At 42.0% G+C, this 27,349-nt stretch overlaps 1 protein-coding gene across 5 annotated transcripts in view; it reads right to left on the bottom strand.

Annotated features, from left to right (window-relative positions):
- abcc4 (ATP-binding cassette, sub-family C (CFTR/MRP), member 4) overlaps positions 1 to 27,349 on the bottom strand; it is a 289,814-nt gene that overhangs the window by 133,399 nt on the left and 129,066 nt on the right. For all 5 annotated transcript variants that reach the window (XM_060919115.1, XM_060919116.1, XM_060919117.1 and 2 more), the window contains one exon: positions 16,949 to 17,074. In XM_060919115.1, coding sequence (XP_060775098.1) covers positions 16,949 to 17,074 — 126 coding nt within the window. The remainder of the gene's footprint in view (positions 1 to 16,948; positions 17,075 to 27,349) is intronic.

Below are 27,349 nucleotides of genomic sequence, written 5' to 3'. Positions count from 1 at the left end.
TTGTCAATGTCCACCCACTGACTCACTATGTTTTCTAAATCTTCACTATTCAGTTCATTCATGTGTTGTAAATCACTGATGAGATCACTGATGTGCCGTGGGGCGGCACAGCACGGTGGTGTAGTGGTTAGCGCTGTCACCTCACAGCAAGAAGGTTCTGGGTTTGAGCCCAGCAGCCAGTGGGGGCCTTTCTGTGTGGAGTTTGCATGTTCTCCCCGTGTCAGCATGGGTTTCCTCCGGGTGCTCCAGTTTCCCCCCCCACAGTTCAAAGACATGCAGTTAGGTTAATGTGGGGCAGCCTTGGGCTTACGTGCCCTTGAGCAAGGTACCTAACCCCTGACTGCTCCCTGGGTGCTGTAGTGTGGCTGCCCACTGCTCTGGGTGTGCACGCGCATGCATGTGTTCTGCACACGCACTTCCTGGTTCCTGAGTTGTTTGCGCAGAGTCCTTTTTTCCCGCGAGTGCTGGCATTATTTACTAATATCTTTTTTAACCTTTTTCTACAAATAATTTTCCAGTATCCTCTTCATTTTTATTGTACTGTCGCTTTCCTTTTTGTACTTTCCACTTTCCTTTCAGTTTTTTTTTCCCCCGGAAGAACACCGAGACTGGAAGCTTTCTTTTTCTTTTCCTTTCTCTCCTCCTGTGTAAAGACCACAAGCGGAGGCCATCTACATTGGATCTGCTTTAATATCAACGAATCTTCAATTAAGGTACGTGAATCTTTTCAGCATGGCACACCTTCAGCTTGCTCGGTGTGCTGAGTGCAGGATGTTTAGGTCATTCTTTCTCCGTCACTAGTGATAGCTTTATTTGGGGTAAGTGCAGATTAGTTAGCTCTCTGACAGAGAAGATTACAGTGCTAGAAGCACGTGTCCAGGCTTTAGAGAAGGTCAGTGAGCGTGAGAACAGTGTAGTTTCTGTAGGGGAAAGTCTGGATGCCCTAGGTGGAGTTAGTAATCACCCAACTCCGGCATTAGAGCCCTTACAGCGGGGCGAATGGGTGACGACTCGGCAGCATAAGCGTAGAGCCAAAGCTACTGCTGAGGCTCGCCCATGAGAGCACCACTCCTCTCCGCGTCACGTGTCGAACAGGTTTGCTCTCCTTAGTGATGCGCCCACTGAGAAACCTGAAAGAGCTCTGGTTATAGGGGACTCTATCATACGGCATGTGAAATTAGCTCAGCCTTTAAGGCAGGGGTCTCAAACCTGATCCATAAAGGGCCTTGTGGCTGCAGGTTTTCATTCCAGCCATGCAGCAGCACACCTGACTTGGCTCATTCAATCAACTGAACTGTCTTCACACAGTCAAATACTTGCAGCCACACCCACCCTTGATTAAAGGGTGGGTGTGTCAGTTGATTGAATAAGCCAAATCAGGGTGCTGCTGCATGGCTGGAATGAAAACCTACAGCCACATGGCCCTTTATGGATCAGGTTTGAGACCCCTGCTTTAAGGGCACCAGCAGCTTTAGTCAGGTGTATACCAGGAGCCAGGGTGCCAGACATAGCAGGTAATCTTAGGGTCCTAGGCAAGCACAGGTTCTCAAAGATAGTTATCCATGCAGGAGCTAATGATGTACACCTTCGTCAGTCTGAGGTGACCAAGAGTAACTTTGTAGAGGTGCTTAAATTAGCAAAGGCGATGTCTGATGCTGTAGTATGTTCTGGCCCATCCCAATGCGGCGTGGCAATATAGCTTACAGCAGGTTATGGTCACTGAACTGCTGGCTGTCCAGGTGGTGCTCTGAAAACAGTGTGGACTTTATAGATAATTGGGCTAATTTTGAGGGCACTGCTGGCCTGTTACAGGGATGTGATTTGGGGCTGGTGAAATTATCTGAAAATTTTAGGTGGGGGTCTGCGGGCCGCAGGCCCCCAGCTGGTCCAGGGCAGCGCCCTGGTGGGGGTACAAGGGGGGAAGCCCCCCAAAGCTCCTGGGTTTTGGGGTTTTCTGACTTAAAAATTGTACTAAAATGGCAAGCAAAACACACAAGAAAAAACTTGTCATGATTAACAAATTCAAGCCAATTTAATGGTCAACATGCAACTCTGACAAACACTCTCACTCACACACACACACACACACACACACACACACTCTCACACACACACACTCACTCACACACTCACTCACACACTCACTCACTCACACACTCACTCACTCACTCACACTCTCACTCACTCACCCCCCGCCCCCCCAAAGAACCAGCGCGAGCAGGGCCCGCTAGCCCCGCGCCTTGGGACGTAATTCGCCCCGAGGCGAGCCGCGGCGCTCCACTTAGGTTTCGTTTCTATTCCGGGCTCCAGCCCGACTTTGGACACTCGTAGCTCGGGCAGGGGAGGTCCCAGTATCCCCAAACTTGACAGCCAGAGACCTCTGCCCTCTCCCCAAAGAACGAAATCGCTGAACAAATGTCTCACAGTCTTATGTCCAACGTCTGTAGCAACCTCTTTCTCCAACCATTCCCAGCGGAACTTGTTTTTCACTATTCTGTCGATTTCTTTAACTCGATTTCCACCTTTACGCTCGATCACGGAGGCTGCCATCTTTCAACTCTTTGTTTGAAGCGAGCTTACATACAGCTATCTAACAAGCGCGTTCATTGGTTGTTACAGAGCGATGGGCCAATCACATACCTCGTTTCATCTCAATGACGTAATTGCGTAAATGATGCAATTATGTCATTGAGATGAAACGAGGTACGTGATTGGCCCATCGCTCTGTAACAACCAATGAACGCGCTCGCTTCAAACAAAGAGTTGAAGGATGGCAGCCTCCATGATCGAGGCATAAAGATGCAAATCCGAGGCTGCCATCTTTCAAACAAAGTCAGAACAAATAGGATACGAATGTGAATTTGAGGGAAAAATCGGAAACATTTTTTTTTCCAAGTTTTGAGGTGAAAAAAGCGGAATTCCGCGAATTCGCGGAAAAATCACATCCCTGATGTTAGGGCGGGACGGTATCCATCCCACTCAGGAAGGTGCTGCTCTCATTTCCTGCAGCATAGGTCATAGTCTTAGGACACGCCTAGTTAATTCCTGACAATCCAGAGCCAAGGCCAGGGAGCAGACGAACAGGCTAAACTGACTGTCTGCTAGCTGCACAAAGTCATCACTCAGGGTCCACTACATCAAGACTGTGTCTGTTCCCTGGGCTAAACAAAAAGGTAGAAATTTTCAGAGAGTTTGCTCCAGTAACCTAATCAATATAAAATTAGATCATACTGACTGTACAACTGCTGCCAGCACCTTTGATCTAAAGGTGGGGCTATTAAATATTAGATCTTTTACATCTAAAGTGCTAATGGTTAATGAACTCATTACTGATCAGGAGTTTAATGTACTTTGTTTAACTGAAACATGGATTAAGCCAAATGAATATATAGCATTAAATGAAGCAAGTCCTCCTGGATACAGTTATATACACACCAGCCTCGTCAAACTGGCAGAGGAGGAGGCGTTGCGGTTATTTATAATGATTATCTCGGTGTAACACAAAAACCTGGTTATAAATTCAATACATTTGAAGTTCTTCATACTCCTATAAATGTATGGAGCCTCGAAAAATAAGTCTACCCAGTTAATTCCATTGCTTATTATTTACAGGCCCCCGGGGCCATATTCTGAGTTTCTTTCTGAATTTGAAGATTTTATCTCAGATCTGGTTATTTCCTTAGACAAAGCTTTAGCTGTCTGAGATTTTAATATTCACTTCGATAACCCAGAAGACCCTTTAAAAACAGCGTTTTTGTGTCCATTTTAGATTCAGTAGGGATTAATCAGAATGTCATAGGACCGACCCATAATGGTGATCACACCCTTGATCTAATACTAACATTCAGGTTAAACATAGACAATATACTGTAGTCATACTTCCACAGTCTGAAGTTCTCAGATCATTATCTCATCTCATTCAAACTATGTCTGAGTAATAATATTTGCACCTCACCACGCTACTGTATTAAACATACATTCGTGTCAACTACTGCACAGAGCTTTATAAATGATCTCCCAGAGTTATCAACTTTGATTGGGTCACTGTCAGCCCCTGCAGAACTTGATCAGGCAACTGAATGCTTAGAGTCAACATTCCGCCATACCTTAGATAATGTAGCTCCTCTTAAAAGGAAAATGGTCAGAGACAAAAAATTAGCACCCTGGTATAATGATGACACTCGCACATTAAAACAGACCACTTGAAAATTGGAACGTAAATGGCATCAAACAAAATTGGTAGTGTTCAAATTAGCGTGGAAGGAGAGATTCCTGAAGTAAAGAAAAGCTCTTAGTGCTGCGAGATCAACATTGCTCCTCCCTAATAGAAGATAAAAATAATCCTAGATTCCTATTTAATACTGTAGCAAAATTAACCAGGAATAAGTCCACTATAGACACATGCACACCTGCAGTATGTAATAGCAACGATTTCATGAATTTTTTTAATGATAAAATTGAGAATATCAGATAAAAAAATTCAAACTACTAATTTAAGGTCAGACAATGTAAGTGACCTTGTAGTTAACCATATAACTATCAGATCATCAATTAGAATGTTTTACCCTCCTTAAAGAAACTGAATTACTTTCATTAATCTCGGCATCAAAAGCCTCAATTTGCGTACTAGATCCCTTACCTACACGTCTATTTAAACAGATAATACCTGAAGTAATTGAACCACTTCTAAAAATAATAATTTTTTCTCTCACGATTGGCTATGTACCCAAATCCTTTAAACTAGCAGTTATCAAACGCCTGATTAAAAAAACCTGATCTTGATCCCTGTCAGCTGTCCAATTATAGGCCAATATCAAACCTCCCCTTTATCTCCAAGATCCTTGAAAAAGTTGTGGCACAGCAGTTATGCTCATGTTTACATAAGAATAACATCCATGAAATGCATCAGTCAGGATTTAGACCTAATCATAGCACAGAGACAGCTTTGGTTAAAGTGGTAAACGACCTACTGTTGGCGTCTGATCAGGGCTGTGTCTCGCTACTTGTGTTGCTTGACCTTAGTACAGCATTTGATACCACTGATCATTCCATTCTTCTGGATAGACTATAAAATGTTGTGGGAGTTAAGGGAACGGCCCTCTCCTGGCTCAGCTCTTATTTAACTGATCGTTATCAGTATGTTGATATAAATGGTGATATTTCTAGACGTACTGAGGTAAAGTTTGGTGTTCCACAAGGTTCTGTCTTGGGTCCACTGCTTTTTTCTTTATTTATTATATGTTACCTCTGGGTGATATTATTCGTAAACATTGTATTAGTTTCCACTGTTATGCTGATGACACACAGTTGTATGTTTCTGCAAAACCTGATGAGAGACACCAGCTTAATAGAATTGAGGAATGTGTTAAGGACAATTAGACACTGGATGCTCATTAATTTCCTTATGCTTAACTCTGACAAGACTGAAGTACTTGTACTAGGACCACATATAGCTAGAAGTAAGTTTTCTGATTACACAGTAACTCTGGATGGCCTTTCTGTTTCTTCACGTGCAGCAGTAAAAGACCTTGGGGTGATTATTGACCCCAGTCTTTCATTCGAAACTCACATTGAGGACATTACCCGGATAGTTTTCTTTCATCTCAGAAATATTGCTAAGATAAGAAATTTAATGTCACTACATGACGTGGAAAAACTAGTTCATGCTTTTGTTACCTCCAGGTTGGATTATTGTAATGCCTTACTGTCTGGATGTTCCAATAAGTGCATAAACAAGCTCCAGTTAGTTCAAAATGCAGCAGCAAGAGTCCTTACTAGAACTAGAAAATATGACCACATCACCCCTGTCTTATCCACACTGCATTGGCTCCCAATCAAATTTCGTATTGATTATAAAGTACTACTATTGACCTTTAAAGCACTAAATGGTCTCGCACCACAGTACCCGAGTGAACTTCTGCTCCTCTATGACCTGCCACGCCTACTTAGATCAAAAGGTGCAGGCTATCTGCTGGTACCTCGTATACTGAAGGCTACATCAGGGGGCAGAGCCTTTTCTTACAAAGCCTCACAGTTATGGAACAACCTTCCAAGTAATGCTCGGGAATCAGACACAGTCTCAGCGTTTAAGTCTAGGCTGAAAACATATTTGTTTAGTCAAGCCTTTTGTTCATGGTGTTTGAGATAAAGGTGTAGATCTGGAGGATCCTCAGACATAGAGTGTTTTGGTAAACTGGGATGTATGGATGCTGTCAGTCCCCACTCGTTTGCTCACTCGAGTTTGACGACGGTGTAGTGGCTGCTGCTTTATGTCCTGGGGCTCCCTCATGCCTGTGTTACCTTCTGGCTCTCCCCTTTTAGTTATGCTGTCATAGTCAGTTGCCGGAGTCCCTGCTTGTACTCAGTGCAATATGTATACTGTTCCTACTTATTCAGGTGGCATTGGGCATACCTAACAACTTGTGTTTTCTCTCTCTCCCCCCCTCCTCCCCAAATCTGTCCCTCTATGGAGTCAACAGGAAATCTTTTGGTGGAGAGGGTGGAGACCTCAACTGGCTCTCGTAGCCTGCAGGGAATTGGCCGTCAGACATCCTGTCGCATGTCCCAGACCCGGTGAAATGTAACCGAATTGTCTTGGCCAGACCTAAGGGTCCCATCTGCCTGCACTCATTCTGATCTATAATTCCAACTGTCTCATTGCTGAGGAGTGTGCTCCCATCACCCAATCAAGCATCCAGCCAGAGCAGGTCATGATATTTTTTAACCATATTAACATGCCATTGTTGTGTATTATGCCTGCTGTCAGGACTCTCGTCTCTGCAAGCCTACCACACAGACTTAATACTTGTGTTATTTTTAGACATTGACACCTGTTGCCTCCACTTATTCAGGTGACATTGGGCATACCTAACAACCTGTGTTTTCCCTCCCTCTCCCCCCCCAAAAAAACAAAATCATCTGTCCCTCTGAGTTACATGTCGGTCCTGGGATCGAGATGCTGACCTCTTATGCTCCTCAGACCTGCTTGATCCATCCTGGTGCCCCCGTGTCTGGTTACAGTCTCATCGCATCGCTCCTGTGGAGAATGGCCCCATGAGGACAGTTGAAAGTCACACCTGGAGGACGCTCTGGACTCTTACAGTAATGCTGAGGACTACAGTTGACTTGCCAACTTTAGGACTGCAGTTGTCATGAACAGTTTTGCACTCAAGTTTCTATCAGTGAAGAGTTACATCATCAACGAAACTGTCTTCATGTTAAAACTGTTAATATTATAGCCATGCTGTCTGTTGTTGCCCAAATGAGGATGGGTTCCCTTTTGAGTCTGGTTCCTCTCGAGGTTTCTTCATGTCGTCTGAGGGAGTTTTTCCTTGCCACCATCGCCACAGGCTTGCTCATTGGGGATAGATTAGGGATAAAATTAGCTCATGTTTTAAGTTGTTCAAATTCTGTAAAGCTGCTTTGCGAAAATGTTTATTGTTAAAAGCGCTATACAAATAAACTTGACTTGACATAGGCCCTGTCCACACGGCAACGGATTCAGGTGAATCTGATAAAATTGTTTATCGTTTCGGCCTGGCGTCCACATGGCACCGGCGTTTTGGGTGCCCCACAACGCTATTTTTTGAGAACGGGTTCCAGAGTGGAAAAATCTGGCAACGGCGCCGTTGCGAAGTCATCTGGATGAGTAGAACGGATTTGTTTACGATGACGTCACAACCACATGACTAGAACAAGCAGCACTCTCACTGTTTTGTATGAACCACTGCATTGCATTCACTTTTGTATACAGCTTTTCTTTTAAATAAACAAGTAACTGAACCATTTCTTGAATTTCTTTTTTTTTATTGGATAAGACTGCTTTTCAAAATGTTCACACACAATAAGAAAATTAAGTTATATAAAACTATGCACACTAATAAAACTAATTTGTACACACAGAAGGCACGATTTCCTCGCGTAGTCGCAGCCATCTTCTTCTTCTTGTGTGTTTGTTCCTGACAGTGCTTCACACCGGGTAGAAGAAGGGGTTTATGCGCATGCGTCGTCTACTTCTATTGTTCTGGTGTCTCCGATGGGACCGTCTTACAGCGCCCCTAGAGGTGTGGCATGTGTATTGCATCGTTTTCAGCAAGCGTTGCGTTGCCATATGTACCTGATATTTTACTGATCCATTGCCCATGTGGACGCGATATTTTTTTAATAAAATCTCGTTGCCGTTGTCGTGTGGATGTAGCCTTAGGCCAAGTTTACATTAGACCGTATCTGTCTCGTTTTCTTCGCGGATGCACTGTCAGTTTACATTAAAACGCCTGGAAACGCTGGGAAACGGGAATCCGCCAGGGTCCACGTATTCAATCCAGATCGTGTCTGGTCTGGTGCTGTGTAAACATTGAGAATACGCGGATATGCGGTGCTGAGCTCTAGCTGGCGTCGTCATTGGACAACGTCACTGTGACATCCACCTTCCTGATTCGCTGGCATTGGTCATGTGACGCGACTGCTGAAAAATGGCGCGGACTTCCGCCTTGTATCACCTTTCATTAAAGAGTATAAAAGTATGAAAATACTGCAAATACTGATGCAAATACTGCCCATTGTGTAGTTATGATTGTCTTTAGGCTTGCCATCCTTCCACTTGCAAGTGGTAAGTGACACGCATGCCCGATATGCACTGAGATCACACACACAGCGGCTCAGTCCCGAATCACTGCTCGTGCGCTTCACTCGCGCGCTCTGTGAGCTGCACAGGACCAGAGTGCGCACCCTCCAGAGGGCACTCGCTGTTCAGGGCGGAGTGATTTGGAGCGCAGGATGCCTGCGGAGCCGAGCGTATCCGTGTATTGGCGTTGCTGTGTGCACGCTAATCGTTTTAAAAACGTTAATCTGATGATCCGCTGATATGGTCTAATGTAAACCCCACCTTTAATGCAGAGTATGAAGCTCACTGTGCTTGAAGTGTATACGTGATAAAGGTTTCTTCTTTCTTCTTTAAAAATGCCACCGGTATGTTAGGTGTTAAGTTTGGCGGTATCAGCAGTCATTTTGTCCTTTTATCCATCCTTTGATCACCGTTCTCAATAATTGCTAGTGATAGACACCCAAGTTAAGCTCGTTAAGCCTTTGTTTTATAGTGTTAACACGTATTGTTAACTTGACTATGGACTTGATTACTGAATGTTTGTCGCTGGGGGTAAGAGGAGCACATGGCTCAGGGATTTTTTTTTTTTTGAAGACTCTGACTCAGTGTCACTAAAGGCAGGGTACATAAACTTAGTTTGTTATATGTGAAAGTTTGTTGTAAACAACCAGGTTATAGCACAGTTGCTGTGTAGCTTGTGTTCTCACTGGTTATTATTGGATATCTATGGTTAAGCAATACCTGAAAAACTAAAACTAACACTAAAGCAAAAACTAAACTAAAACTAGTCAATTCCTCAGACTAAAACTAAGATTACTTAGCACTTGCAAAACTAAGACAAAACTGAAAAAACCTGAAAGACTAAATAAAAATAGAAGCTAATGAAAATTTCAAAACTATAACAGGGCTTTCCTGAGACAAAAATACCAGAGCAGTGCTACTGATGTAGTGACCCCTTCGGGGCCCTCTGGGCCGGCTGCTAGGGGGTCCAGGGTATGCTCCCCCTGGAAAATTTTGAAATTAGAAACTTCAAATGGCACATTTTTGGTGGCATCTGGGGCTGGTTTAGGCACAATTCAACATTAAATTTGCTATTTTTTTTTTACCTTGTCAAATGTGCAAGGGGCAAAATTTAAAGGGCAAAATGAGATTTGAAATGAAAACACTTCGTAGCATTCCTCTTCATTTTCCAATTCCAGGGTGCCAGGAACAATATTGAGGTCAAATCACGCAACAGCACCATCTAGCGACCAGAAACTAGAAGTAGCATGATTAAAGCAGGGAAGGCTGTTCAGAGGGGGCAGGCTCTGTTCAGAGAACAGGATACATAACAGCTGCAGTAGCTGCTTATATCTATTGACTACAACTACTGAGTGGCTAGTGTTTAAAAAAAAAAAAAAAAACTCAACAAGGAGACAAACTGATGTCCATTCCCACCACCAGCAGATTTGGTATACAGTTCTGAATTACAAGTATCCTCATTTTCATTTACCGTAATCTAGCAACACTGCCAACAGTACTGTAGTGAACATCATCCAGCACGGTCACTATCTCCTGACAGTCTGTCTCCAAAATTATACTGGAAAAAATGAAATGTCTCATGTTTGTTCATTTTTAAGTTAACCTAGGCCTATTAGATGAGACAATATATTATTTAATCTTATCCAAATGTCCTGTGTTTGTATGCTACCACTGATATTTCAAATGAGGCCATTGGCCCTAATTCACAGTCATGGCATCAGACAGTTATGGAAAGACTCAACAACTTCACCGAAGTTAGCATTTTGCATTGGAAGGCCAACGAGAAATGCATAATTTTCAAGATCTGTGGTCATTACTCTTATAAGGATAGTTGTTTACCCCTCTCTCCTCGTTTGGGCACCTTTCTTGTCAAGCTTGGAAAGAATCTGGACAAGGTTGGCTGGTCCTGTTGCCTTTTCTTTGGTACTTCTGGAGCCAAGGCAACATTCAATCCATAATCAGGTAAAATATTAAAAGTTTCATGGTCTATATGCAATTTAGAGTGGCAAGACAAACCAATAAATAAGATAAACGGCATTATCACTTTCATGACCGCCATTGCCACAGACTCCTGCTACTTGTAGTAAACAATATTCCAAAGTGCGTTTTAAAGTATTAAAGTGCGCTATTGAGTGAAAACCACACTGTATGATAATACTATAATTTGCTTATCCGGCACAAGGTGGGTGTTTGTCCTCACTGCTCTGTGTAGCGTTAGCACAGTTAATTCAGTACGGCACACAGCTGCGTCACTCCAGGTTTCTCATAAACACACCAGTTTGTTCCGTTAATCACTAATAAACTTATTCTCTGTGCTATGGAGAATATACAGTGGTGCTTGAAAGTTTGTGAACCTTTTATAATTTCTATATTTCTGCATAAATAACCTAAAACATCATCAGATTTTCACACAAGTCCTAAAAGTAGATAAAGAGAACCCAGTTAAACAAATGAGACAAAAATATTATACTTGGTCATTTATTTATTGAGGAAAATGAGCCAATATTACATATCTGAGTGGCAAAAGTATGTGAACCTTTGCTTTCAGTATCTGGTGCGACCCCCTTGGGCAACAATAACTGCAACTAAATGTTTCCAGTAACTGTTGATCAGTCCTGCACACCGGCTTGGAGGAATTTTAGCCCATTCCTCCGTACAGAACAGCTTCAACTCTGGGATGTTAGTAGGTTTCCTCACATGAACTGTTCGCTTCAGGTCCTTCCACAAGATTTCGATTGGATTAAGGTCAGGACTTTGACTTGGCCATTCCAAAACATTAACTTTATTCTTCTTTAACCATTCTTTGGTAGAATGATTTGTGTGCTTAGGGTCGTTTTGCTGCATGACCCACCTTCTCTTGAGATTCAGTTCATGGACAGATGTCCTGACATTTTCCTTTAGAATTCACTGCTATAATTCAGAATTCATTGTTCCATCAATGATGGCAAGCCGTCCAGGCCCAGATGCAGCAAAACAGGCCCAAACCATGATGCTACCACCATCATGTTTCACAGATGGGATAAGGTTCTTATGCTGGAATGCAGTGTTTTCCTTTCTCCAAACATAACGCTTCTCATTTAAACCAAAAAGTTCTATTTTGGTCTTATACGTCCACAAAACATTTTTCCAATAGCCTTCTGGCTTGTCCACATGATCTTTAGCAGACTGCTGACAAGCAGCAATGTCCTTTTTGGAGAGCAGTGGATTTCTCCTTGCAACCCTGCCATGCACACCATTGTTGTTTAGTGTTCTCCTGATGGTGGACTCATGAACATTAACCAATGTGAGAGAGGCCTTCAGTTGCTTAGAAGTTACCCTGGGGTTCTTTGTGATCTCGCTGACTATGGAGCACTTGCATGTGATGTCACAGCCGATCCAGATTGTGACAGACGCCATCGTGTCGGTCAAACGCCATATTCCGCCTTCTACTTCTGGTTCTACTTCTGCTTTTACTTCTACCTTTTCTTCTGGAAAACCCTACTATATACAATTCTACTACAATGGCTGCGGCTACAAGCTCTCCCTACCTGTGCACGTTTATGTTTTTTGTGTGCATTTCTGCGTGTTGTTCGTCTGTACCGGACTTCAATATCCACTACAACCGTATGGACTTACTGGACATTGGTTTCCAGCAGAAAATGACGGTTTGTAGCGATTTCCATCGCATGCACAACATTCCGGACGAGAAAAAAAAATAACATTCCAGGCGAGACCAGCGGGGTCTCCGTGGATTGTTATCGGAAGCAAAGCGAAGGAGGCAGCGCCGGGAGCAGAAGCAAAAGCGAGGCTACAGGCAGAGCCGGCCTGTTGACTAAGCTCAGAAAACAGCCACTCAAATCTCCACTGCCAAGCCTCTACCTCTCCAACGCCAGATCCATGTAAACAAGACGGACGATTTGGAATTACCTTATTCTATTCTATAATCGACTGGTCAGTGCTATACTCAATACTTAAGTGACTTACCCATCCAGTGAGGATCATTTTCTTGTTTACAAGATGCCACATCTGAGTCGCTGACAAATCCTGAATTTCTGTAAAGATAACTGTCCAGAGATTTATAAGCACGCAGTGCTTCACCACTGAACAGCGAGGGAAAGTTGATGAGGTAATCATACACGTCCGGGTATTCCGCTGGCAGTTCAAAATCCGGTCATGAAAACTCCGTCCGGAAAGCCATAAGGGTCACAAATCTGTAGATCGTTTATTTTAGACATATATCTAGTTATCTGTTCATTAGAAAAATGAGCCGTGTAGTCCGTCGGTTGAAATTGATCCATTCTGTACACGAGTGCAGCAGTATTCAGCGGTGTTTTTGACCGACAAGATGGGGGTTGTGTACTTTCCGGTCACGTGACTGCAAGATCTCTATTGCACGCCTTGTTCTTGGAGTGATCTTTGTTGGTCGACCACTCCTGGGGAGGGTAACAATGGTCTTGAATTTCCTCCATTTGTACACAGTCTGTCTGACTGTGGATTGGTGGAGTCCAAACTCTTTAGAGATGGTTTTGTAACCTTTTACAGCCTGATGAGCATCAACAGCGCATTTTCTGAGGTCCTCAGAAATCTCCTTTGTTTGTGCCATGACACACTTCCACAAAAATGTGTTGTGAAGATCAGACTTTGATAGAGCCCTGTTCTTTAAATAAAACAGGCTGCCCACTCACACCTGATTGTCATCCCATTGATTGAAAACACCTGACTCTAATTTCACCTTCAAATTAACTGATAATCCTAGAGGTTCACATACTTTTGCTACTCACAGATATGTAATATTGGATCATTTTCCTCAGTAAATAAATTACCAAGTCTAATATTTTTGTCTCATTTGTTTAACTGGGTTCTCTTTATGTACTTTTAGGACTTGTGTGAAAATCTGATGATGTTTTAGGTCCTATTTATGCGGAAATATAGAAAATTCTAAAGGGTTCACAAACTTTCAGGCACCACTGTATTTAAAACCCAGCCACTTTATTTTCTGTCCTCTGTCTGCCAAAAGCTAGCGCTGCCTCCTGCATGCGTACTCCATCAGCACAACTTCATTTTGAACTGTAGTGAATTAGAAGCAAGCTTTCTGGTGCCCAAATGTTACCACAACGAGCAGCCAATCAGTGTCAAGCTTTCATACAGTGTAGCGGATGTGACTGAAGGCCAAGGCCATAAAGCTGCTGTGAGTACATAAACACAGTAAAAAGTGTAAAAGAACACAAAAATAACCACCAATAACCATAGGAAAGAAAAGGTCTTGGAAAATAGGAAATCTACTAGCATTGCTGGCTAAGGAACTTTTGAAAAGTAACCGGTACCAGGAGGCTGATCATAGCCAGATTTTGCACCAGGTGCCAGCCCTTAATGAAACCCCTGTTATGGCATTGATTTTTTTTTTTTTTTGGTGTGCAAGTGACAACGTAACAGAGCACTGCATACCCATGCTTTGGGGAAAGTCCTGCTATAATAACTCTGGTTGGAAGCAGGAAAAATGCACAAACATAAGGATCTGAGACTTTGATGAGGGGAAAATTGTGATGTCGAGACAAATGGGTCAAAGCATCACCAAAACAACAGGTCTTGTGGGATGCTCCTGGTATGCAGTGGTTAGTACCTACCAAAGGATGTCCAAGGAAGGACAACCAGTGGGCACCCAAGAGTCAGATGATGCACTTGGGGAGTGAATGTTAGTCTGTCTGGTCTGATCCCACAGAAGAGCTACTGCAGCACAATTTGCTGAAAAAAAGTTAATGCTATCTGTGATAGAAAGCTGTTAGAACAGTGCATTGTGGTGTATGGGTCTGCATAATCGCAGACCAGTCAGAATGCCCATGCTGACCCCTGTCCACTGCCCAAAAGTGTCTATAATAAGCATGTGAGCATAAGAACTGGACCATGGAGCAATGGAAGAAGGTGGCCTGGTTTGATGAATTACATTTTCTTTTAGATCATGTGAATGGGGCCAGGTGTGCATGCGTTGCTTGTATGGGGAAGAGAAAGCTGTTTAGCATTCAACTGTGAATTCAATGAGACCAGTTTCAAGCAGTTTGGACTGAACTTAAATTTTTCACCACATATGCCTAATAAAAAGACTTGTCAATCTTGAAAATGTGGTCTTTTGTTTAAATTCTCTTATCCCCATGTGGCAGCAACAGTGGGCCGCCATGCGGATGTTCTATATTCAGACATTCTCCACTCTCCATCCATGCAAGCACCCAGCGCGTAGCTGCCCAAGTAGTTCCGTGTGGAGATTGTCACTGATCATGCTAGTCCGGTTTACCTCCTTCCTTAAGCTGTGTTAGCGGTAAAGTGGCATCTTTGTTAAGAGACGCTTATGCGCCATGCACATAATACGTGACAGTCCCCAAATTAGATCTGGATAGTCATATTGTAATTGAATGGCTGAAGCTGAAAATAAAGTTGACACCTGGTGATCAACTGGTTCTTTTATTCTTTTATCATATTTATGTCATCAATATAGCTGAAAATTACTTATAAGTCTTCAGTCAAAAACAAAAATCACAGCAACTTCTGCTCCCCCCCCCCAAAAAAAAAAAAAACCTTTCATAAATATTACTAAAAAAGATTGACTTTCAAGGAGGCCTGCAAGTGCCAGGAAATGCACTAGAATGCATCTCTGAGCATGTATAACCTGTGAGCTTTCGGGGGCCTAAAGTGGCCCCCGAACCGTTATGACTGATGCCACTACATATACACACAGTTGTGATCAGAAGTTTACATACAGTGACATGAATGTCATGGCAATATTTGTGCTTTCAGTAATTTCTTTTAACTGTTTTTTTTCCCTGTGGCAGAATGTACAGCATGCATGTTTAAATAAAAAAACCCACTAGAATTTGGTGCACAAGTTAATTTTATTTGGGTTTTCTGAAATCAACACAGGGTCAAAAAATTTCGTACAATCAGATTATTAATTCAGAGGTGCTGAAACTTCCAAAATGTCTTGTCTTGCCAAGGCCTCTTAACTTCCTGTTAGTGATCACGGTTGACTACAGCTGGTAACTTCTCTGTGCCTTCATAAAAAGGGTTTGTATGCAGCACTCACTGGATTGACCAACACACAGTAAAATGGGAAAGTCCAAGGAGCTCAGTGCAGATTTGAGAAAGAGGATTGCAGATATACACAACTCCGGAATGTCTCTTGGAGCCATTTCTAAACAACTGCAAATTCCAAGATCAGTTCAAAAATTGTATGCAAGTTATTGTGAGGTATAGTCACTTTGCCAAGTCACTTTGCTTCAAGAAAACTCAAACTGTCACCCTCAGCTGAAAGGAAATTGGTTTGGATTGTCAGGAACAATCTGGGAACCACCATGGCACAGCCCTGCCATGAACTGGAAGCTAATGTATCACTCTACAGTTCAAATCACCGTGGACTAAGAGGCTGCTATCCAAGAAATAACCCCCTGCTCCAAAATTGGCACCTTCAAGCTTAAAGTTTGAAGCTGACCACACGGACAAAGAAAAAGCCTTCTGGAGGATAGCTGTATGGTCAGATGAAAAAGATTGAGTTGTTTGGCCACAATGACCACCATGTACAGAGGGACACTGTACCAGCTGGTAGTGGTGGTAGGATCATTATGCTCTGGGGCTGTTTTGCTGCCAATGGAACCGGTTCATTGCACAAAGCGGATGGAATAATGAAGGAGGACTACCTCAGAATTCTTCAGCATAAACAATCAAAAACTTGAACACGACTTGGGACTTACAGCAGGACAATGAACCCAAACATACATCAGAGCTGGTTGTGGAGGATAAAGCAGGCTAATATTAAGCTTAAAACAAGTCCTGACTTCAACCCTCTTGAAAACATACGGACCATGCTAATAAGTCGAGCCCATGCCAAGGGTGGAAAAAAAAAAAGGTGGGTGGGTGGGGGGGAATTGAACTCTACCAATTCTACCATTAAGAGTCATGAAATATCCAACCAGAATTCTGCCAGAAGCTTGTTCATGGTAAACAAAAATGTTTGGTCAAGATGAATCTTGCGAAGAGACATTTTACCCAAATATTACATGTGCTGTATGTATATTTTTGACCATGTATGCATAATTTTGACCCTATGTTGATTTCAGAAAACCCAAAGAAAATTAAAACTTGTGCACCAAATTCTAGTGTTTTTCTTTTTAATTAAAGATGTATGCTGTACATTCTGCCACAGAAAAAGAACAGTTCAAAGAAATTACTGAAAGCCCAAATATTGCCATGACATTCATGTCACTGTATGTAAACTTCTGACCATGAGATATATATACACACAATCTCCATCCTTGACAAATAAGACACTTAAGATAAAACATAACACCTTTTGTAGCTTACTTTCTGAGGTCATTGATCAATGCTGCAAATGGCTTTTCCCAGGCATACATCTTAATAATTCGTATCCCAGACACCACCTCATTCATTGTGCGTATTCTGTTGTCAGTAAGGACTGCTGTCTTATTCCTGAAGAAAGAGAAAACACAGATGGGAGAGGGAATAGTAATGTAGATGTTTTAATTCAGCCTGTTTTAATTTAGCCAGTTGTACCATTCCCTGTGATAAACATATTTGAGTTCAGAACCCTGCTTCATTAAAGATTTACATAACTGTGGTTAAACTGACCTGACTTACAAAATGTCAGCCAAAAATGTTGACTCAAACTGTTCTTACAAGCACTTGCACAATATATTTTGTATTCGGGGGGAATGAAACTAACTAACGTAAACCTAGTTTGACTGGCTTCAAATCATTTAATTTGTGAGGAGTTACTGCTCCATTATAAATGGAGTACACAGTTATGTTCAAATAGCTTGTGTATTTTAGTTACCGTACACTTTCACCCGTAGTCAGCTGGGATAGGCTCCAGCTTGCCTGCGACCCTGTAGAACAGGATAAAGCAGCTAGAGATAATGAGATTTTATTTACATACACACAGACACGCACAATGAAATTGTGAAAATTAGCTGTTTCATATTAATGGAATTAACTAAAGAAATATCAAATATGAAAAAAGAAAGCAATTAATTAATCAAGACAAATAAAACCAGTCATTCAGTAAACTGCTGCTGTATAAAAGGAGGACAGGCTGAGTCGGTGTGCAAGGTATGTTCATTTGCCAAAACACCTTTTAAAGCTGTGCAACACTTTTAGATCCAGCACAAAGTGGCTGACAATATGATGGACAGTATTTCGCATGCTGCAATGTGCCGAATACTCTCTAGGGTGCTGTGCATCAAAGGTGACTTCCTATGAAATATGGACTGCTTTTGTGCTGAAGGTCACATGAATGTTGAATATTAAACCAACTTTACTGTAGTAATTCACAACATTACATTGAGGAGTATGCATTTGTGTGTGAGAAATGTCTGGCCAAGAGTTGTGGAGATGTTATAAATAAATAAATAAATAAATTCCTGTGTGATGTGCATGGTGTCCACAATCACTTGGGTACAGTATATATTTTTCTCCGTTTTCATGTCAAACAATTTCCCCCATTTTCATGTCAACCCATTTTCTTTTCACTTCACAATTTTTCAGCTCCTGATTGTGGTCTAATGAAAGGGCTGTTACACTGTTAAATAATATTTTTACTGGCATAGATGCCAGTCAAAATACTCACAGACTTAGAACCACATCTACCTGCTATTTACTCATCATTTTAGTGCCGAGAGTTTTGCCTTTTCTGGATTTTTTTTGGCATCACCAAATCCAACTCGTCTGTGCTCTGCATTTGACTGAATTTACAGGTGACTGGCATTCATTAATGAACTCATGCGAATATGAAGAAAATCATGTTTGGTTTAGCTTCCACAAATATTTCCACAAAACTGTGCTAAAAGATTGATAAATGAGGTCCAAATAATCACATTTATAGCTGCCTATCCCTTCAGCACACTGAATCACAGTAATTCTTTATATTACATAGACACGAGTGTCTTACTGGGAAATACGCCACTCGTATTTTTCATAAGAACTGCATCCGGGACATTGAGAACTACAACCGTAAAATATTTTTCAATAACCTCACTCGTAAGGATATCAATGAATTGTTTCAATAAATTTACATACTTTGTGAATGTGTCTATATAATAAAAAAAAAAAAAAATCACAGATTGGCTCAAAGATATGAAGTTTATCTTTTCGTATTGAAAAACTTGTATTTTTTGTACAAAATACATTGTGGATCTGAGTGACATTTTTAAATAATATTGGCTGGCGTATATCAGATATATTCCATTCAGCTAGCATGATACTGAACAAGTCAAAGAGGAGTTCAATATCGTGCTAGCTGAATGGAATACATCTGATATACCATGAAAAAAGCCAGTCAAAATTATTATACACACATTTGATGGAACAATTATAGATTTTACAAAAGTTTGTTTACAAATTGTCACAGTTGCTCACTAGTCAAGTCAACTTTATTGTCAAATATGCTATACATGCTCGACATACAGCACGGATGAAATTTCAGTCCTCTCTGACCCACGGTGCAAACAGGCAATGCAATAAATAAAAATAGAATAATTGAAAAAAACAAACAATATAAACAGTATAAACACTCTAGATAAGAACTAGACAGACTAAACACCCAGACAAACAATATAAACAGTATAAATATAAACAGTGTAAACACTAGATAAGAACTAGACAGACTAAACACTCATACACACACGTAAATTGGTGCAAATAAACAAACAGTCAAGGGCGCTTGAGGTATAGCAGGTAAACATGAAATAAGCAGTATAAACAAACTAGCAGCTGTTAAGGTGAGGTAGTGCGGAATAGTGCAAATGAGCGAGGTAAAGTGAGATGTGCGGTCCCTGAGTTCAGTGTGTTAACGAACGATGAGATGTATGTGTGTGTGTGTGTGTGGGGGGGGGGGGGGGGGGGGGGGGGGGGACTGTGAGGATGACATGTCAGATGCTGAAGGGGGGGCAGGGGTGTGTGTGAGCAGAATCTGTGGCAGGGGGCAGAGGGGGGAGGAGGGGCAGAACAGGGAGGGAGTTGAGCCTCCTGACCGCCTGGTGAAAGAAACGGTTCTTGAGCCTGCTGGTTTTGGCCCGGAGACTCCGCAGTCTCCTCCCCGACGGCAGCAGACTGAAGAGGTTGTGAGATGGGTGGGTGGGGTCACCTGCAATCCTGATGGCTTTGTGGTTGAGGTGGGAGTTATAAATATCCATTAGAGATGGGAGAGAGACACCAATGATCCCCTCAGCTGCTCTCAAGATGCGCTGCAGAGACTTGCAGCAGGACACGATGCAGGCGCCGTACCACATGGTGATGCAGCTGGTCAGGATGTTCTCGATGGTGCCTCTGTAGAAAGTGTGCATGATGGGGGCCGGGGCTCTTGCTCTCCTCAGTTTGCGGAGGAAGTACAGACGCTGTTGGGCTTTTAGTGCGGAAGTTTTACGTGCAATACTTATGGCATTTTCAATTCACTGCAATGGTTTACTGCGGGTGTCCTCGGCAAATGAAGAAATGCTTCTGTGCATCCACAGCAGAAAGCTCTCATTGAATATTCACATCAGCTCCGACATGTGATGTTATGCTGTGTTAACAACCACAGAGGGTCATAAACCATAAACGCTCATTCTCCATTGGGCAGAGTGACATAATACACATAGGATGAGTGATACGCTAATATTACTGCATGCTATCAAACCAAATGAATGAAACCTGCTAGAAGGGAACAGAATACATGTTTTTATTCTGCCAAAAGTGTGTCCTGTATGGATAATTCCCAATATTTCACTCCGATGACGTCACGCCCAATGGTTTCCCACTGACTTGATGTGTATCGTCAAAATGGCAAACTGGGTCAAAATTAAAATTTTGATTAACTTGCATATTTTTGTGAATGTGTCTATATGATAAAAAGAACATTAAATGGTGGTGCAAAGATGTGAAGTTTATTTTCTTGTGTTGTGAAATATATATTCACTACTCAAAGATTAACTTCATATCTTCACATGAGCATGTAATAGCCTTCATTTAGAACTTTTTAAATACAATTTATTACAGCAATGGTGTTAATATAACAATATAAAACAGTATATTGTGTTTTTATTTATTTATTTATATTTTATATATATATATATATATATATATATATATATATATATATATATATTATATATATATATATATATATATATATATTATATATATATATATTTTATATATATATATATTATATATATATATATATATATATATATATATATATATACACACACACACACACACACACACACACACACACTGTGTGTGTGTGAGAGAGAGAGAGATGTAGGGGAGGGGGCAAAATGTTCACCCAATGATATATAGTCAGGTTTATAAATATTTGGACATAGCTAAAATAAGAACTTTGTCTACCACAGTATACTGGAGCTGAAATTAAATAATGAGTATGACCTCAAAGTGCAGCTTTCAGCCTTAACACAAGGGTGATTATATCTATATGGGGTGAACAATACAGTAATTACAGCACCTTTTATATGTGGCCCTACCTTTACCAAAATAATTGAACAAACTAACAATCAAATTAAATTGTATTTTTCTAATACTTATTTGCACATCCTTTGCAGTCAATTACTGTCTTTCTGGCTTTCTTCCCTGGTGATGCTCAGCAGGCCTTTACTGTACCTGTCTTCAGTTCCTGTTTGCTCTTGCAGCACTTTGCCTTCAGAAAGTGAAATACATTCTCAATTCGATTCAGCTCATGTGACTGACCTAGCCATTGAAGAAAATCCACATCTTTGCCTTACGTCTTGGGCTGCTTTCAAAGTATGCTTTGGGTCATTTTCTATCTGCAGTGTAAAGCATTATCTAAAACCTAGGTCACAACCGGACGTACGATTTTTTGGCCGTGCGATTTTTGCCGTTTCCCAAATCGCTGCATTTTTTTTTTGTTCGTGGAGAAAGACGCACGTTGGCTGCAAGTTTGTCTTGCAACCTGAAAAAAAACGTAAGCGCCCGTAGAGTTTGTTTGACATGACAAAGAACCTCTGCGGCCAGTCTGCAGCCAGTCTATGGCTCGAAAATCAGCATGTCACACGCGCGCCCTCTGTGCATTTCTTGCATTTTTTGCACATAGACCGGCTGTAGGAGCACGTACGGCCGGTTGTGACCTAGGCTTAATGTGTTTTGAAGCATTTGGCTGAATCTAAACAGTTAACCTAGCACCATACACATCAGAATTCATCCTGGTAAAATAATAACTCTTAATGTCCAAATATTTATTTACCTGACTGTACACATCAAGCTAAATTTTAAAAAAGGCTAAATTGGATATAGTTTTATCCAAATATGCACGCATGCATATTCTGTGCTTCTCTGTCAGCAACAGCAAGTGACAAGCCAAACAAAGCTCCTGATTTCACATGTGGAAGCTCTAGGCTTGAAAGTAAATAACCAAAAGAGCCATTTGACAGTTGTGCCTTTCTAAAAAAAATAATAATAATAAATAAATAAATAAACACGACCTGTATTGAGCAGAAAGTCTTTATTTTTGGCTCTGAAACATCCAGTGAATGTCACCGAATTCTACAGATGTATACAAGTTACGTAGTCAAGTATGTGAAAACAATTACGTACGTGAGAACAATGCCATTTGCATGAAGCAGCGCCCTGTGCCAAGTGTAAACCAGGGCCTTCAACACTAGATTGTTATTGCAAATAATTCCTTTGAATTTTAGTCACCTTTGGTTTTAGGACATTATATAATTTATAAACATTATAAAATGTTCTAAATTCTAAGTTTGAAATTTTAAAAAATGCTGGCGTCACGTCAACTCATGCCCCACACTCCACTTCTCAGAATGCGCAGCAGTCTTTCAACATGGCCAGTGCACTTTGCGCTGGATCTCCAGAATATTAAGTAAAATACTCTCACCTTGTTCTCATTACTTCTGCACCACCGACCGCTATAAATAGACTACACACACACACACACACACACACACAGTCATTGCTAAGTATTGCTCAGTACACTCATGTCGGTTTCTACCAAGCTTTCCATTTGTATGACTGTTGTTCTGGACTTTGACCTACAATTTGGATTTTGCTTTTTGTCTCTGCCTACCCTTGCCTGATTGCACGTCGCATGACCACTGCTTGTTTATCATTTATGATATTGCCTGACAATTTGGATTTGTTTACCTGTCAGTGGTCATTAAAATCTCATCTGCATTTCATCCTGTTGCTATTTGCGTTTGTGACAGGATACTTCGCCATCACTATGGATGAAACAGATGAGAGAGGGCAGGCTGTATTAACAACGCAGGGACGCTTTCTGGGAGAACAGTAGTAGAGGCCTAGGGAGATGGATGCCCGCATCTCCCAGCTTACCGCAGCTGTTTTGCAGGTGCTCCTAGCGCAATCCATGCTCACCATAAACACTCATTCCCTTGTTCCATGACCCCACGATTTCTCAGGAAATGTAGCAGACAGCAAGGCATTCCTGTTGCAATACTCTGTATCTTGCAGCCCAGATGGGGACGACTGACCAACAACGCATCACCCAATTTATCAACATGCTCACAGGAAAGGAAATTAAATGGGCAACCACAGTCTGGGAGAAGGGCAGAGAGCTGAGTCTCATATGAGCACTTTGTTGAGCAGTTCTGCTGGGTCTTTGACTATAGCCCAGAGGGAGTGGAAGTAGGTGACAAATTGCTTACCATCAAGCAGGGAAAAAGACGAGTGGCAGGATATGCACTGGAGTTCTGTACTATAGCTACGGGGAGCAGTTGGAATGAACCAGCCCTCAAGGCCGCCTTCTGGCAGGGACTTAATCCTCAGGTCTTGACTGAGCTAGCATGTCAAAATGAACAGGCCAAAGTAAACACCCTTATCAACCTAGCCATCTGCCTTGACAACCTGCTCTGCAACTGACCTACTCTGCAAAAAGCCATAGCAGAAACACTGACCCTCAAAGCACCCACTCCAATGGAGATCTCTAGTACCAGGCTGACCAGTTCTGAACATGAATGGAGATGTAAAGAGGGAAGGTGCCTTTACTGTGGTGAGGCCACCTATCTCCTAGCACAGTGCCCCATTAGACCTAAAAGCTCAAGGACACCAGCAGGAGCGGAGATGCCCCGACCTCCAACACTCCTCTCTCAGGGAGTCCTTCTAAACATTTTTCTAGCATGGCATTCAAAATTGAGGTAATCATAAGATTTTCAGACTTGGTTCATGTGCTTTCTGCTCTCACAGACTCTGGTGCCATGGGGAATTTTATAGACACTGAGACCACTCAAAGATTGCAGGTGCCCATGGGGAAGCTCCTGCAACCATTGAACATTCAGCCCATTGGGGAGGGACTAATCACATCAAAGCACACAGCCCCTCACTCAACAGGTCAGAGTCTTGCACAATGAAGCCATCTCATTTTTGCTAACAAGAACCCAAAACCAGGCCATCATATAAGGGTTCCCCTGGCTACAACAATATGACCCATGAATCTCCTGGCAGGGCAGAAAGATCCTGCAATGGCCCCCACACTGTTTACACTATATCTCCCAAGGCACACAGTCACCTCCACAACCATGGAGAGCCTTAAGGTAACCACTGAAACCATCATCCCCACATGCTACAAGGCCTACATGGAGATCTTCAGTAAAGGCAAGGCCAGTGGGTTACCATCACATCGTCTCTATGACTGTGCCATCGATCTCCATCCTGGCACCACTCCTCCTCAGGATTTACCCCTTGGCTATCTTGGAACAGCGGGCCATGGAGGCATATGTGCAGGAAGCCCTTAAGCAGGTGTACAACATTCACCCCTCTACATCACCTGCCTCAGCAATCTTCTTTGTGGAAAAGGGCAGGACTCAGACCATACATTGTCTACAGGGGCTTGAACCAGATCACAGTGAAATACCTGTACTCACTGCCTCTTGTACCCTCAGCCTTGGAACAGCTCTGATCAGCACAGGCCTTCACAAAGCTGGACCTACACAGCCCCTACAGCCTTGTACGCATGTGTAAGGGTGATGAGAGAAAGATGGCGTTTAGCGCCATGTCAAGACATTATGAATACTATCATGCCATATGGTTTATCTTGCACACCCATTGTGGTTTAGTGCCTGATTCACGATGTGCTGGGGGACATGCTCAGGAGGTTTATCACCTCCTACATGGATGACATTCTCATCTACTCTTCAGACATTGAAAGCCACAGAAATCATGTCAAGGCGGCCTTGTCCAAACTATTCAGCAACCACCTCTTTGTCAAGGCTGAGAAATGTGAAATTCACATAACCCAAGTTTCCTTCCTGTGCTACATAATCAGTGCCCAGAGAATCACCATGGACCAAGAGAAGGTCTCAGCAGTTACCAAATGGCCTACTCCTACCAATGTCAAAGAGCTTCAATGCTTCCTGGCCTTTGCCAACTTTTACAAGAGATTCATATGAGGATTCAGCTCTACCACCTCACAGCCCTGCTTAAAAATAAAGAAGTTTAAAAAAAAAAATCCAGAAACACCCAGACCCCACTAAGCCATTCATTATAGAAATGGATGCCTCTGAATTGGGGGTAGGAGCAGTTTTATCCCAACACTTCAGTGAGAGGCTCAAGTTACACTCTTTCTCTCGAAAACTCATACCCACAGAACAAATTTACAACGTTGGCAACCGGGAACTATTAGCAGTCAAGCTAGCATGAGAAGAGTGGAGACATTGGATGGAGGAGGGCAAGCCACCCATTTAACATCTTTATACGGTAGATCACAAGAACCTGGAATTGACTTCTTTCACATTACCTATAATGCCTTGTGCCAGGGTGACCAGGCACTATATTTGTTTCCCCAAATCAGATAAACTCAATCATTTCAACTTCATATAGGGGAAAGATTACTTTTGCTGTGCACCAACTTGTTCAAATAACCATAAAAGGAATCCTGATTTCAAGTTTTATAGAATATCTAAAGAAGCTCAGCATTGAAAAGGGTGGTTAGACAGAATTCGCTGTCAATTTTACACCGACAGACAAACATGCAACTGTGTTCTGCACACATCAGTAATGGATCAGTCTGATGATCCAAGTCACAAAACCTAGAACCCCTCTATCTTTGTGTTTAGTCACAATAAAAAAAAAAAGGTGTGAAAACAAGGACAAGTCAAATAACTGAAAAGGAGAAATTTATTGAAGGATCAACTCCCAAAACAAAAGTACAAATGATGCAGTGTAAAGTAAGCCAACGTGTACTTCCCCTTTCAGTATATGTAGGTAGATTGAATGTCGTATTTGACCTAAAATGTCGTATTTGTCCTAAAAGCTTCCTCTAATAGCCCAAAGACTGTCATAATCTGGTAGCGTATGAGCTGTTTAAAACAAAAAAAAAAAAAAAAGAAAACTTAACCTCAAAAAAAGAAACTTGACAATTCTGCTGTGTTTACAGTACTTAACTGAGTGAATTCCTTGCTTGTGTTCTTAATGCACAAAATGTTTTTGTATTTTTTCTGATTGCTCCCTCATCGTAACCAGCACCCAGCAAAAATAATTTCACTGTGGATTATTCTATGATCAGTGTTGATCTTTTAACTTCTGCAGGTAAGTAACTGCTGTGATGACCTGGCGACTTGTCCAGGGTGTACCCTGCCTCTTGCCTGTAGTCAGCTGGGATAGGCTCCAGCTTGTCTGCGACCCTGTACAGCAGCCTTTCTCAACCAGGGTGCCGCGGCACCCTGGGGTGCCGTCTGGCTTTGTTAGGGGTACCGTCAAAAAATTATATATTCTAACATTGAAATAAATAAAATGAATTAAAATTCCAAAAAACGATAGTTACACTAATGCAGATCATCGCCGCCTCATGCAGCATCAAAATTTGTCTCACAGCCCCCTTTCCCATGTTACAATGTCACTGCCGGGGTCAGCATATGGTCAGCGTGACTGCGTATATTTTATATGGGGGTGCCTTGAGAATTTGCATACTTCTGAAGGGTGCCGTGACTGAAAAAAGGTTGAGAAACGCTGATGTACAGGATAAGCAGCTACAGATAATGGGTGGATGGAGGGAAGTAATCATTGGAACACCCATGTTGACAGACGAAGAACGCTGTTGTCACCCAAAGTAGAGATGTTCAAAGCATTCAATACAATATATACAAGCACTTTTTTACCAATTGATTTCTCGAAGTCCAAAGAAAAGGCTTTGCAGATTTCTTTATGCTTATAGTTAGTTTTGACACTTCTTGGAAGGTTTTAGGGAGATTTAAATTTGAAAGATTATAGTCAGTGTGCAGTGCCATGTTTTTTTAGTTTGTATATATTTTGGTTACTCCCCTAGGTGGAAAGCATTATAGGTAATGTGAAAGTAGTCAATCCCTCAAGACAACTAAAAGATTTAATCCCCACCAAGCTCGCTTAGCACTGTTCTTCACATGCTTTCATTTCAGCACTGCTTACCGACCAGGCTCCAAGAACACCAAGGCAGATGCTTTATCCTGGTCCCGCCCACTCAGGATCCAGAACCCATAATACCTAATGCCCACTTCATTAATGCACTCACATGGGGCATAGATAATGAACTGGCCCAAAGTCCACCTCACCACCTTCCAGAAGATTGCCCCTCCAAATCACAAGTATGTCCCTTCACAGCTACATGGATGACTTATCACCTGGGTACACTCCACCCCTACCACATGCCACCCGGGCAGCCAACAGACATATCAGCTGCTCAAGGCTAAGTATTGGTGGCCCAACATGCTCAGTGATATTAACAAATTT

The sequence above is a fragment of the Neoarius graeffei genome, chromosome 4 (genome assembly GCF_027579695.1).
Source record: "Neoarius graeffei isolate fNeoGra1 chromosome 4, fNeoGra1.pri, whole genome shotgun sequence".
NCBI classification, from domain to species: domain Eukaryota; kingdom Metazoa; phylum Chordata; class Actinopteri; order Siluriformes; family Ariidae; genus Neoarius; species Neoarius graeffei.
Note: the sequence above shows the minus strand (reverse complement) of the source record. Positions and strands in the feature narration are given on the sequence as shown.